Below are 14276 nucleotides of genomic sequence, written 5' to 3'. Positions count from 1 at the left end.
TGTTGCCACAAAACAACAAATTCCATGACATTTGTCAATGATAAACCTGATTCTGCTATTAATTCATATTGGTGTTTGGCTACTTTTACTCAAGTCATATCCAGAAACCAGTCCTGCCTCCTGGTCTCTCTGTTAAATGACTGGGGGAACCCTGCAGGCGCTGACAATCTGAATTAAAGACAGAAAATCAACCCCATTGCACCACCCGAGGCTTGATGCCCTTTACGTGTCCTGAACAATAAACCTCACTGCCCACAAAGGCTAAAGCATCAGCTGATACAGATCAGAATCCGGCCCCATACATTGCCTGAGGACAACGAAGCTCGCCCAAAGTTGGGCTGGACCTGCTAAATTACCTGAGTTCACTTGGGGAAAGATGGTGACTGGATTTTCCATTCAGCCGAAAAGCAGAAGGGCCTCTGACCTGACAGATTCGTCACATCACAGCCTCAGGCCAGAGGTCATGTGCAGGGTTTGTGACCTCAGCCTTCTGATTCATAGGTTCCCACCGAGTCACGGGCAGACAGCTGACCTGAAAATGGTCAAGATTGAGGGAAGATTTGATAGTGACAGTACAAGGAGAGCAGATAAAATACAATGATGAGAAACTTTTGATGAAGGAGGCGATTCAGCCCATCATACCTGTGACATCTAAAGATCCGTGCAATAATTCACCCAATCATAGGCCGAACAACCTCCTACTGAACTGTACTGTTCTATAACATCCCCTCCCTGTTGACTACCTCTCCTGCTCTGCTTTGGCCTCTACCTCGCTCATATCACCTATATGACAGCAGTTTGACATCTCAGGCAGGAAATTAAGGTTCAGACAACACACATAAGATGCTGGAGGAACTCAGCAGCCCAAGGTTTAGAGTCTTACAGCATAGATACAGGCCCTTTGGCCTACTACATCCATGACAACCATTAAGCACCAGTTCACACTAATCCCATTCACCAGAAGAGTCTGTAAACTCTGATGTCTTGGGGATTCAGGTGCTCATCTAGAGACCTCTTCAGGCTGTCTGCTTTTGGTGTCCTCTCAGGCAGTGGGCGTGGGATTGTTTCCAGACCACCGCAGGCTCCCCTCGTGGCAGCAACTTTGCTGTGTGATCCTCCTGTGCATAGATGAGACAGTAGGTGCCATTCTCTTGACTCCCTCCACTAGTCAGTGGTTAGTTTAAACTGTTGCTGATTTAAAGATGACTTTCAAATCCTGGAACGACAAGATGGTAGAGGAACTCAGCAGGTCAATGAAAAGTATCAACCTAAAACGCCAAATTTCTATTTCCCTCCACAGATGCTGCCTGGCTTGCGGGGTTCCCCCAGCATCCTGTGTGTGTCTCCAGTCTCTTGTCTTGATTTCAATACCTGGAAACAACCAGTTTTAAGTGGACTTTTACAGCTTCTTGGCAGAGACGTGTAAGCAGTTTCGCTTTGCGATTGTCAGCTATTAGAGAGTTTATGTCCCGTTTTTATTGCGGGAGATCCTCAGCAATATGCCACTAGGAGACAGACTTTAGAGCAAGACACTTGGGCGCCTGGGAGAGGGCAAGCAGCTGAGGATATCCAGGACATAGCCTGCTCTCATCTTTCTTGGAGATAAGTATTGCAGATTAAAGGTAATCTCTACCAGACTTCTGATCATGTTGAGGTACTATACATAACATTTCTTCACAGGAAGGTTCAGCCAAAACCTTCATAAACACAACCAGATTCGCAGAAGCCCTGCATGTTCACAGGCTCCTGAAGCATTATCAATCCATGGACACTACAGAAAGGTACAATTCCCTCTACACTCTCACCACAACAGTCCAGAATCAATTCCACTCCAGACTTGTGTGCAAATGTACAACCATTCCAGGCTTGTGAGCAAATATACAAATTAGACTTGTACGCTGGGGGCATTCTGCGCCGCAGAAGGAGCAGTTTTAAAATAGGTCTGCACTACCAGAAGAACATTACTGAGGGGGTGTCACACCAGTTAGAGTGAGACCTGCGCCTGACAGTAAGGAGCTCTACATTATGGAGATTGGCAGTACTGCAGACCAACCACTACTTACCGTGGCGAGCACCGGCCACCATCGCTCTGCCAGAGAGGCCGTGGCGAGCACCAGTGCTGCCCTGCCAGCGGGAGTGACGCATTCTTAGTGGGGCAGTACCAAGGGAGTGCCACACTGTCAGGGGAGTAGGAACCAGCAGATCTGGCAGCATTTGTGGAGACAGAAACTACTAACATTTAAATGACTTATCAACAGAAATGGAGAAGTTTATTATAGATGACACAGGATCTTCATTCTCTTCCCCCCCCCGGGCAGCAATGGCTAATATGAGAGGGCATAATTTTAAGGCAACTGGAGGAAAGTGTAGGTGGTGGGGTGGGGTGTTAGAGGTAGGATTTTTTTTAAAATAGAGTGCCAGTTGCATGGAGTGTGCTGCTAAGGGTGGTAGTAAAGGCAGGTAAATGAAGGAGATTTAACAGGTTCTTAGATAGACACATGGATGAAAGAAAAATGGAGGGCCATGTGGGAGGGAAGCATTAAGTTGATCTTGGAGCAGATTAAAATGAAGGAGCTGTACTCTATGTGCTATGATTTAAGGACGGGGAAGGCTGTCGAGGCTGGGTGTGGCATTGGTGCGAAGAATGACAGATAGAGTCGGTGACGATGGGAGTGTGGCGGTGGTGTTGGGGAGAGGAAGGGGAGTGCGAAGAACACAATCGAGGATGCAGCACAGCCAGCGGGGTGGGAACTGAAGTCTCATGTTAACTTTCCTCACTCTGCATCATCTCATCCATCTCCCGAGGCTTGCCGGAGACGATGAAAGCTGTACATTGGGTCATGAAGTTATACAGCACAGAAACAGGCCATTTGGCCCATCTCATCTACCCCATGCTAGCCAAGTTTCCTTGTTCCATTTTTTTCAGGCTTTGTGGTCCGTTGGTTTTCAGATTGATGTCTCACTTCAAAGATTTCAATCTGACACTGCATCACAACAGCAAGGGCTGCATCATTGGGAACATCCTTTCAATAAGACACAACACCGAAGGCCCATTTGTGCTCAAGGACAGATAGAAACTGTCCAGTGTAATGGACTTACCTGGGGTTCGCTGGCCAATATTTTACCCTTCATCCCATCACTGACCAAATACAGAAACAAAATGCTGCACATCACATTCTTTTAATTTATTAGTATTAAAAACGGTCTGCTTAATTTCTTACGGTGGTTGCTGGCAGCTTGTGCATACATTACAAAGGTGAGTACACCTTAAAATAACTTCCTTGTTTCTGAGATGTTTTAAAACAACTGGAGGCAATTAAAGACAATACAAGAGAAGTCTTTTTTTAAACTTGACATTGTTTGCATTATTCGTAATCAAAACAATCCAATCAAACCGAAGATCAGAAAATGAAGCACCTATCCAAAACTGAACAAAGCACAATACACCCAAATATTTCTACTTCAATTACAGATTTTGCTATTTGGGAGCTTGCTGTGTGTAAATCAGGGGCCTTTTGCACACTACCAATGTAACATTGCAGATTTGCTGCTCTGTCAGAGTTGTGGTCTTTTGGAGAAGACATTTGACTAACACTTTGATAGGTGCATAAGTTCCCAGGGCATGGACTCAAAGCAGGAAATCTCTTGGCAGCCACCCCGAGAAAGACGGTTTCAGCCTGGGAACTATCTGATTGAAAAGACAGTCTGGGCGTTGTGCAACATCAGAACAGCTCAAAATCCAAAGAAGAACTTTTGAAATATAGTTTATTTAATAGAGGAAGTGGAGTAGCTAATTTGTGATGATGACAAGATAAAACTACTTTTTAAAAGTCTGCTCCCCAGCTATCAGCAGCATTTGTGCAACTCACCTGTGCTGCTCCATCTCCTCGCATTAGATTCAGATTGAATTTTCATATGTACATTGAACTATACAGTGAAATGCTTCAATTGTATCAACAAGCAATAATGCCAAAGGTGTGCTGGGAGCTGCCCACAAGTGTTGCCACACGTTCCAGCACCAACATAGCATGCCCGCAATGTTCAGAACACCCAAGCTGCAACAACAACAAAACAACAGTAAAACAAGACCCTTTTCCATCCTCCCGCACACACACGCACGCACAGGGGCCTCCAACGCCAGGACGGGCCACCTCCGGGGCTCCAGTCTCTGGCCCTGGACTCTCATAGAGGCCTCCAATGTCCAGTCCCTGGCCCAGTCTTGCAGACCTTGGACCTCTGACCTCCAGACAAGCCAGTTCGGGGGCTGCAAACTGGGGGCCTCTGGTCTTCAACCTCCAGCTTTGCAGACCTCTGGGTATCAACTCCAGGCCTTGCTGATCACCGGTTTTACCTTCAGTCCTTGACCCCAGGACTCACTGATCACAGGTGTGACCTTTGGGCCTCGGCACGAGGTCTCGTCAATCATGGGAGTGACCTTTTTTTTGGGCCTCAACTTGCAGACATCCAACCCCAGGAGGGTCACTGGCCCTTGTGATTCCCACCCGAACGGACCTCTTATCAGAGGACTTCTGGTCTCCTCAGCGTCTGCCAACTTGACTTTCAACCAGACTCCGAACACGCTCTGACTCTGACCTCTAACTGACCCTTATCCCTGTCCCCAAATCTTGCCTTTAACCTCTGCACTGCCCCCAAAAGCATCACTACAAACCTAAAAAAAAACAAGTCTGAGCCACAACGGCGAGGGACATCGCAACTCAGTGCTATCTTGACCGGAACTATCCCTTGCTCTAGCTCTGGGCGTAGGCTCCCAGTCACAAATCCTGCTTACATGAGGTATATAATTCAACCTCCTCCTCAAGAGAGCAGTTAAGGAGTGGACTCCCTCAGCTGGACTGCAGTAACTGGGCTGAAAGCTCTACATTGTGCCGAGCCATCAACCCTCTGCCTTCGAGGCCAGACCGTTGCTCAGTGATGCACAACCACTGAGCAGAATCAGGTCTTTGTTGAGAACAACCCTCCAGCAAGGGGCTGATTGCAATCGTTCCCAGAGCAAACGTAGGGAGCACCGGCCTCTGCGGTGAGCAAAGCTTTAATAATGGAACCATTCAAACCAAACAGATTCAGATTTAATCTCACAGATGAGGGATGCTTTGGGAGCAGTTGTGCAAACAGTTGTGGACAATTGCAAGTTATAAAAACTGCTCCTTTTCAGTTCTTGAGAATGAACATATGACATAATTAGTTCTAACTTCTGCTCCCACGGTCCTGCTTCTTTATCTCAACTCCTATCACTCAACCTGCCTTTAATTGCAAGAGCCGAGGACGAACTGGTTGAACGAGAGTCAAATCCAAATATTTTTTTTTAGCCCTGAGCATGAAACGCCCGTCACATTATCCATTCTGTACTTTGTTCCCTGTGAACCGCTTTCATACAATGAATGAGGACAAGTCAGCACAAGCTCCCAGATCTGCTCATTTGAGCTACAACCATTAGCTTTAGAAAAGGACTTGATCTTCCCCCACACAGAGAGCATTGCACGCTGGGGAAGGGGACAAATCCCCACTGAACACCCCCATGTCAGGACTGAGCACTTGCAGTTCTATTACCCTATGGTTAAATAAACCTTTTTGATTGATGTCCCAACCATCACCACAAACATGCAGGGTTTCCACCAGCAGCCCATTGCAGCTGCACCGTGCCACCTACAAAACACATTGTAGTTACCCCTCCAAGTTAATCTGGCAGCAGCTTCCAAACCTGTGATCACAACCATCCAGAAATGCTCAGCGGGGTCACCATCATGATTTGCAGTGGTCTGATCCTCCCTGATGACCAGCAACTTACTTCCACAAAGACGAGTTCAATCAGGAATGGCCAATAATCATAAACACAAGAGCTTCTGCATATGCTGATAAAATGGAGCAACACACAAGCCAGGCAGGATCTGCAGCCCTCCACTGATGCTGACTGGCTTACAGAGTCCCCGCAGTGTTTTGAGAGGGTTCTAAAGCAACACTGCCACATTATCGTAAAGTCAAATCAGGTGATTTCTACGTACCTTCATTGGGAACTGGAGTTGGACTGACCAGTCCTGTGCAGGTGTCAGGTTTGAAAGTAGATCTTCCATCCCAGGACTGAGTCCCAGCATCCGTGTCAAAAAATTATCGCCGCTTGTGTATTTCCCCCCAATTCAGGCCAAATCATATTGGAACAATTTTGCCTCATTACCATGGGGTAAGAACACAGGAAGTAGTTTAAACCCAGTAACAGCCTTCACACTGCAATGAAATAATGACCAACCTCAGCTAACCCCTTTCCCAGAAATGTGATCTCCCAAAACATAGAATGCAGATCCACACTGAGGATACTAGCTAACCCATTTATAGGGAAAAGGCCTAAATGTATAGTCCTTACCTTACCTGGCCTCCATTTTAGATAATATCCAATAATGAGGCCCGAGGTTGAGGACGTGCTCACTTACCACTGCATTCTCAAGTTTTACTAAACACATTTGTTCCATGTGTTTCCAACCATCCACTCCCAAAGCATGATACACTCAGTGGCCACTTTTCCTCCTGTACCTAATATACTGGCCACTGAGTGTTTGTTCATGGTCTTCCGCTGCCGTAGCCCACTCACTTCAAGGTTTGACGTGCTGTGCATTCAGAGTTGTTCTTCTGCACACCACTGCTCTAAACCATGGTTATCTGAGTTACTGTAACTTCAACCAGTTTGGCCAATCTCCTCCAACCCCTCCATTAACAAGGCATATTCACCTACAGAACTGCCGCTCACTGAACGTTTTTTGTTTTTTTTCACCATTCTCTGTAAACTCAAGAGACTGTTGTGTGTGAAAATCCCAGGAGTTCAGCAGTTTCCGAAACACTCAAACTAGTAAGTTTGACACTAACTATCATTCTACAGTCCGTCACTTAGATCACATCTTTCCCAGTCTGATGTTTGGTCTGAACATCAACTGAACTTCTTGACCATGTCTGCATGCTTTTATGCATTGAGTTGCTGCCACATGATTGGCTGATTAGATATTTACATTGACGAGCAGGTATACAGGTGTACCTCAGAAAGTAGCCACTGAATGTAAAATGTCAAAACTTTATATGGCAATAGGGACCGGCTTCTGAAGCAACACATACAGGTACATATTTCCCAATATGTATCCCGACTTTGTACTTGTGAACATAGGAGCTATTCTTTTGGATGTATGGTACAATAGTTAAACAATAAATGAGTATGCCAATTGGGGTTCCTGAATGAAAAGGAGAAAGAATGTGTGGTTTATCCTTGAATACACAGATTATTCCACTCCTAAAGAGCTATGAGCAGACAGAAGTTTCACAAATTACTGCCCCGTCTTTCAGATGAATTGTTGAATCAAGGCTTATGAGCATTTCCCACATGATTGACAATTAAAGTTGGGGAAATTTATCCAAGGAAGGTATTTTGTACAGTTGAGTGTCATGTTGACTGAATGAATAGTTTGGTCCCTTCTATTCACTGTGTTAAAAGTCAGAATTAAATAAATCTCTTCCCATCGTTTGTTTACTCAGGCTCTCTAATTTGAGGTTCTGCTCATCTTCCTTTCACCTCTTCAACATTTAGTCATGTGATTTATTATGTCATGTCATTCAGTGGCCATTAGGTACACCTGCTCACGACTGCAAATATCTAATCACCCAATCATGTGGCCGCAACTCAATGCATAAAAACATGCAGACACGGTCAAGAGATTCAGTTGAAGTTCAGACCAAATATTAGAAAGGGGAAGAAATGTGATCTAAATGAGTTTGACCATGGAATGATTGTTGGTGCCAGATGGGGTGGTTTGAGTATCTCAGAAATTGCTGATCTCCCAAGATAATCATGCACAACAGTCTCTAGAATGATGCGTAAAATAAACAGACAAAAAATCCAATGAGCAGCTGTTCTGTGCATGAAAAATGAGGCATCAGGAGAATGGCCAGACTTGTTCAAGCTGACAGAAAGGCAACAGTAACTCAAGTAACCACAAGCTACAACAGTGGTGTGTAGAAGACCATTTCTGATTGCACGACATGTCGAACCTTAAAGTGGATGTGTTACAGCAGATGACCACACCGGGTTCCACTCCTGAGTGTATGTTTTAACTGTAGTGATGTTGCCAATATTTGGAATTGATTTTCCACACAAGAAACACTCAGTCCCAACCCAATCCACTGAGCTCACAGAGTCATCACAAAATAGAAACATTGCTTTCTTTATTGCTGAATCAGATTAATTCTACACAGCTCTTCATTTTACTGTGGCAATTAGAATAATAATCCATCATAAAAACAAATTGCTCAACATGCTACAATCTTGTTTACACTTCATTGAAAAAAACAGGTGACAATTTGACAGAATATAATTTCTTTAAATTTTACAACATGTAACAAAACTACAAGATCCTGCTTCACCATTACTGGCAGTAGGTTAACAAGACAGTTCTGAACTATATACAGACTATACATCCTAATATGATATATGATCAAAATCTCTCCACCCTTTTCATTATATGCTATAGTCTAAACAGACAATCATATGACTTTACATTATAAACAGCAGTCTAGGACCTGAGTCACTAAATGTACATTTTATCTGGAGGACTGGCAGGAACACTGATTCCACTCTATTGACAAATCCACCCCCACCCCTCATTCTCTTTAGTTTTCTTGGAAAGTCTCCTGAAGGCACAAACTTTGTCACAAGTGAATAATCATTTGTAACTCCACCAAGTACTTTTATTCCCAAATGGCCAAAGACAGAGTTTCAGGGTAAGCTCACTTGGCTGTGGAAACGTCAGTTCAGTCCACACTCAAGTGATTCACAGCGGCTGATGTAACTGTTTATGCTTATCCCCATGTAGCAAGCCCAGTGCACCAACACTAGCACAGAGAACAGATGGATTAAACTCCAGGTTTCATTCAGTAACACTTTGGTGAAATTTAGTCAGAAAAATAATGCATGGTGACGGTCTGAAGTGAGAACGAAAGTGCAGCGCCTCAAATGAATCCTGAATTATGTTAAATACTGAAAGGGCACCTTAACTCATTCTGCATCATCCTAGTAACTCACTGCACTCCATTCTTTAGCCCTGGTAACACTGGTTACCTTCATATTCTTGTCCGTGTCCTCCTTTCATGCATTCTGAACTGTTCCACAGGAACAGGCAGAACCCTGGTACCCTAGCTGATTTGCAAGCAAGGCTGGACTTGAGTGTTAGGTTGGTATTAGGGCCTGAATCTCGCTCTTCCCTATTTTTCAACAGATGATGGCAGGAGTGGAAACCTCTGGGAGATGTTTCATTAGCGCTGGAACACTGCAGTAACTCCTATGGATGACAGGCAAGGGATTGATGCATAATTGACAGTGGTAGTACTCAATTTATCTCACTCTTTTTAAGAATGACCTTGATTTCGAGGTAAGAATGGTAGAAGGGATAAAATGGACCACCTTTTGTTACCATTTTTTGCTAGCAACAGCCTTTTACTTTGAGAGACCATGGTACTTTTTGAGAAATTAACTACATTTAAAAAACACTGGGAAGTTTACAAGCAAAGCTAGGTATGAATTTCAGCATGCAGTCACACACAAGTTGAGGTACTGGCAGTGCTATAAGAGGGATGAAGAGTTATCATCTTCTGAAGACATTGTGCTCCTCTCTGTTGTGAAAAATGATCAAACTTGGAAATGCAAACAGTAGACTGAAAAAACGTGATTTCAAAATCAGCATCATTGTCTGACATATGGGTATCTATGACATTTTTGAGGACATAATTAAACACTGGAACACCTGTTGCCATGTCACCTCTTCCAATGGACTCAAACTTGGCAACACATTAGGACACAATCAGGGAGTACAAAGAGAAACACATCAAGAGGCATTGGGAGGGTTTGCTGCATCCAAGTATTCCCCAGGCTCAAACCTCTCACATTCTGCCCATGTCAACTGGTACGGAGAGACTCAGGTTCCTACTGGCCGAAGACTCAAAGGGGCAAACCCTCGGCCTCAAGTAAGATCAAGAATATTGCAGATCTATTAAAGGATATGGACTTCATTCATGTATTACCCTATTACATGACCAAGGGAAGTCATGTGATCAGGCAGTAGTCAAATGATAACACCTATCAGTGGAATGTTTGTGATTTTCTATTAGGTCTCCGATTGCCACTTTAGACCAAAATACAGTAACTCTTTAATTACAGAGTGCATTAAAGTGCTCTATGACTTTAAAAATTAATTGCTAAAACATTTTACAGAATAACCAACTATAAACAAATGAAAAAAAAATCCTTAAGTGCAAATTGGTGAAAAACCCCCTCAAAAATTACAAGTGTAGGATATTTTAGTGGTTAATGCTTTCAATACCTTCAAGATTCTTTAACTTGCCAAAAAGTATGTATTTTCCCCCAAATATAATGCAATAATTCAAAAACAAAGTAGGGTGTTCTCAAACTATTCTCTAATTATGATCATTGACAATTATGATTCTTTACTGGTAACTGGATCAGCTGAGTGTCGAATTGGACAAGGGTGAAATTTGGTTTAAACCTGCATACACCAAATACTATTACGAGTAACCTTCAACAAAAGGACGTGCATACTCACTCAGATTAGAAGTAGGGGCTTATCCTGTCAAAAAACCGACACTTCCTGTTCAACAGTGCATCCTCTGCAAAATCATAACCAAGTTGGTTATCAAGCAGACTTGATCCACTCTGGGTGCCAGCACAACCATCTCCTTTCTTACAACGTGGAGATTTATAGCCAGAGATAAAGAGAAAGCCATGGTGTAACACAAAATAAAGAGAAAGCCATTGTGTATTAGAATCACAAGACACCAACAGTACATGAAGAGTGCACCTTCAAGCAAACAGTATTCTCCCAGAGGAATGATCCTCCAGTCCCCTTAGGTGGGTGGGCTGATATGAAGGCATCCATTGAAAGTATACGATCAGACATGTGAGGAGTACTGGTCAATAGCAATCTAAAGACAGAGTGTGCCTGTTCCCTGAAATATAAGTTAACGTTATGTGCAAGTGAATTAAAGATGTACTGTATGGGCACATATACAAGATTGTGTAACAGCCCATGAGCACATGATGTTAGCATATCTCCTGCCAGTTTGGTTTTGATTTCAAACTCTGTTCTGCATTCATCAATTGACACTCAGATAAAACAGATATTCTCTCACCACATTAAACTGACCTGGGCTTTCTCCCCAAGTAGACTTGAGTGCAAACAAATGGTAAATTTAAATGGCAGTAGGGCCAAACCAAGACAGGAGAGGTTAGTTTGATCTGCAGGTCTGTGCCATAAACCAGTCTCAGCCAGGGAGAGCACAATAACTACCTTCAACATAAATTACATCGGTAAATTTAAGTGACCTGTTACACAATGTAAAAATGTAGACATCAGACCGAGGTCAGGACAGTCTCAGTAGTGGAATAACCTATGCTGACACAATGAGGATGCCATCAGGAAAGCTGCTGACACTTTTTCACAACTCAGAAGAATAAAGTACACAGATTCATGCCAGGAATGGCAGTTACCAGAACTATGGTGGAAATCTTTGGTGGGTGAAATGAGTTATAGCTAATCTATTAACTTAGAAATACCCAAACCTAAACAGCATTGAGGTTCAACACCTGCTGAAAGAACAAGGGGCTAATTTGGTCATCTAAACAATTCTTCCAATTATTTTTGCTTTGCACTTTATTTTTCCAACTACTTCAGTTGCTAAGAGACTCCTGTCTAATCGATAATGAATGCTTGTTAGCACCCAGAATAAATTTAAGACCTGGATGTGACCGCTGCATCAAAAGCTAGAGCTCTGAGATATAAAGGACTGACACGTGCTCTTCTACTTTTGACAGCACCTATTCTTTTCTCCACTGCACCTCCATCTCATGTGAAAAGCAGGGTGATTGCAGTCACAGCTGGCCATAGTCTGCTCATTCAAAGGTTCAGGAGGAGCTGGTGCGCTGGCCAGGGTCCACAGTATCCAGTTTCCACCACAAGGGTCCAAGAATGGCTCCAACCAAAAAACAGCTTTAAAGAAGCTTAAATATTTGCGAGAGCAGCCATTCATATACCTTGAACAATGTGGGTGTTTTGGCAAAATTGCAATGTACAGAAATCCAAGTTTAACACAGTCAGTCCATGTGCGACCCAGACTATAGTTGGCCTTCTCACTCCAGATGGAGGAATATTACGTCCAACTTGTCTCTTTCTCTTTGGTCCAGGGCAAAACCACAGCCAATCACTAACTTTAGCACAAGGTCCTTGCAACTGCACCCCACATAACAATGGATCTGCACTCAAGTCCTTCCCCCAAAACATCACCAACCACTGATGCAAATACTGCAACAGAAATAGTTACAAAATAATTGTATTAATTACCAGACAATACTTGGGGATGCCCATCAAAGGAAATCATTTCAATCCAAACCTTTCACATTCCCTACTGCATTTTGCTTAGACTGTGAAACAATGAATAAAATTCCATTAGAGTGTATTTAAAAAAAACTTTTAAGAAAGTCACAGATTCATTAAAAATTATAAATGTCAAGGTGACGTTCCTGATTCCTGGCATAAGGAGGTTTCACTGGACCATTGCCGACATTGCTCCCTCTGTACCATTCCCAGGAGGGGTGGAAGTTTAACAGTTTAAGCTGCTGTCTCAGTTGGTGAATGTTTGCATTCCCAAACCACTCATTACATAACCACTGTGTCCAACCATGATCCGCACTAAGACATTTGTCGCACAGGGAGGGTGGCTTAGAGTTCAAAACAGCATCTTCCTGGTTAAAATTCTTGATTCAGTTATATCTCCTGATAATGAGTGGAAAGCCATGCATAAAATATCAAAAGCAGGTTTTAAAATTGGTCACCCTTTTCAAACATAGACCTGCTGCTGGTATTCACAATGCAGTCAGGTCTCTGGCACCATCTCGATTCAGAAGCACTAGCCTGGGACCATCGACTCGTTTCAAGCAGTAGCTGTCCCTGTGATCAGTACTGATACCCCTCTGTTCCGTCCCTTCCCACCCTTCACCCCCAAAGTTATTTTGGGATTTTCCTGGGTTTTGCAGGCTATCCAGTGGCTGTGATCTCTTTTGCTTATGTCCCTCGTGATTCAGAAGAAAATGATCTCGTTGCCAGATTCGTCCTGTCCGCTGGGCGGCTGCTTTGTCGCCGTGGCAACGGGTGCATTCTGGAGCTGAGATCTTCCACTTGGCATCGCGTTTGACTGTGGCTCAAGCTGTATGTCCATTGGAATCACAGGTTCTGGGATAGCAAAGAAAAACACCAGTTAAAGCTAGCAGCTTCTTGGCAGTGGTGCCTGCAGTAACTTGCTGCATTATTTTTCCTTAAAACAGTGATATAAAATATCATTGGAATGACTCAGACTGATCCCCCAACTACCCACTGCTCTTATGTTATCTTTGAGATAGTTTATTACTTCTGTTCTTGTCCAAGAAAAGCAACCATGAGATTCAGGACTGGAGAAATATTAAATGCAGAACAAACATTCTGGAACAGCCCACAATTCTCAGGCCAATGCTGAACCAACCAATCCATGTTTAAAAAAATGTTTCTATATTGAATCCCTATAATTATTACTGCGACACAAGACCTTTCCATACACACACACACAGTAATAGTAATATGGCCAATTGGCTTTTGCTGATGCTGGCTAAGGGAGTCAGGTCAGTGGTAGAGCTCTTTAAATGGTGGTGTAGCTTTTAATATTCCTATCAAAGTATGATATTTAAATCTATACCCCACCCCCTCCCACAAGTTTTACAAAAAAATGAAATATAAGCACTGACTTCCAAATTAAGGAGCAATAACTGAAGACATAGCTATAAGAGGCGAACATTGAGGAAATGTCTGAAAGTGTCTTTTCAAGAGGTTTCCAGAGGGAACTGCAGTGTGCAGAGACGTAGTTAATAGTTCAGAATCAGGCTTAAAATCACCAGCATATGTCGTGAAATTTGTTGTTTTGCAACAGCAGTACATTGCAATACATAGTAAGAACAATTATAATAATTATATGTAAAAAAAAGTGCAAAAAGAGAGGGGGAAAATGACTGAATAGCGGATTAGGAAGGAAAGAGAATGCACCCTGATGTCAGAATGGAGAACATGCAGCCATTCTGATTGGTACAATTAGATAACATGAAGCACGAAGGGATACGAAACAGGACAAGGACCTTAAAACTCTGTGTGGAAATTGTTATAATATGAACTTACTAAAGGACAACTTTATGA

The 14276-nt window shown here is 43.1% G+C and overlaps 1 protein-coding gene across 4 annotated transcripts in view; it reads right to left on the bottom strand.

Moving 5' to 3' along the window:
- Positions 1–8212: 8212 nt before the first annotated feature.
- Positions 8213–14276, bottom strand: part of arhgef18b (rho/rac guanine nucleotide exchange factor (GEF) 18b) — a 234604-nt gene continuing 228540 nt past the window's right edge. For all 4 annotated transcript variants that reach the window (XM_072244323.1, XM_072244321.1, XM_072244322.1 and 1 more), the window contains one exon: positions 8213–13289. In XM_072244323.1, coding sequence (XP_072100424.1) covers positions 13138–13289 — 152 coding nt within the window. In that variant the 3' untranslated portion in view covers positions 8213–13137. The remainder of the gene's footprint in view (positions 13290–14276) is intronic.

The sequence above is a fragment of the Mobula birostris genome, chromosome 26 (assembly GCF_030028105.1).
Source record: "Mobula birostris isolate sMobBir1 chromosome 26, sMobBir1.hap1, whole genome shotgun sequence".
Taxonomy (NCBI): domain Eukaryota; kingdom Metazoa; phylum Chordata; class Chondrichthyes; order Myliobatiformes; family Myliobatidae; genus Mobula; species Mobula birostris.
This window is presented reverse-complemented; position numbering and strand designations above follow the sequence as displayed.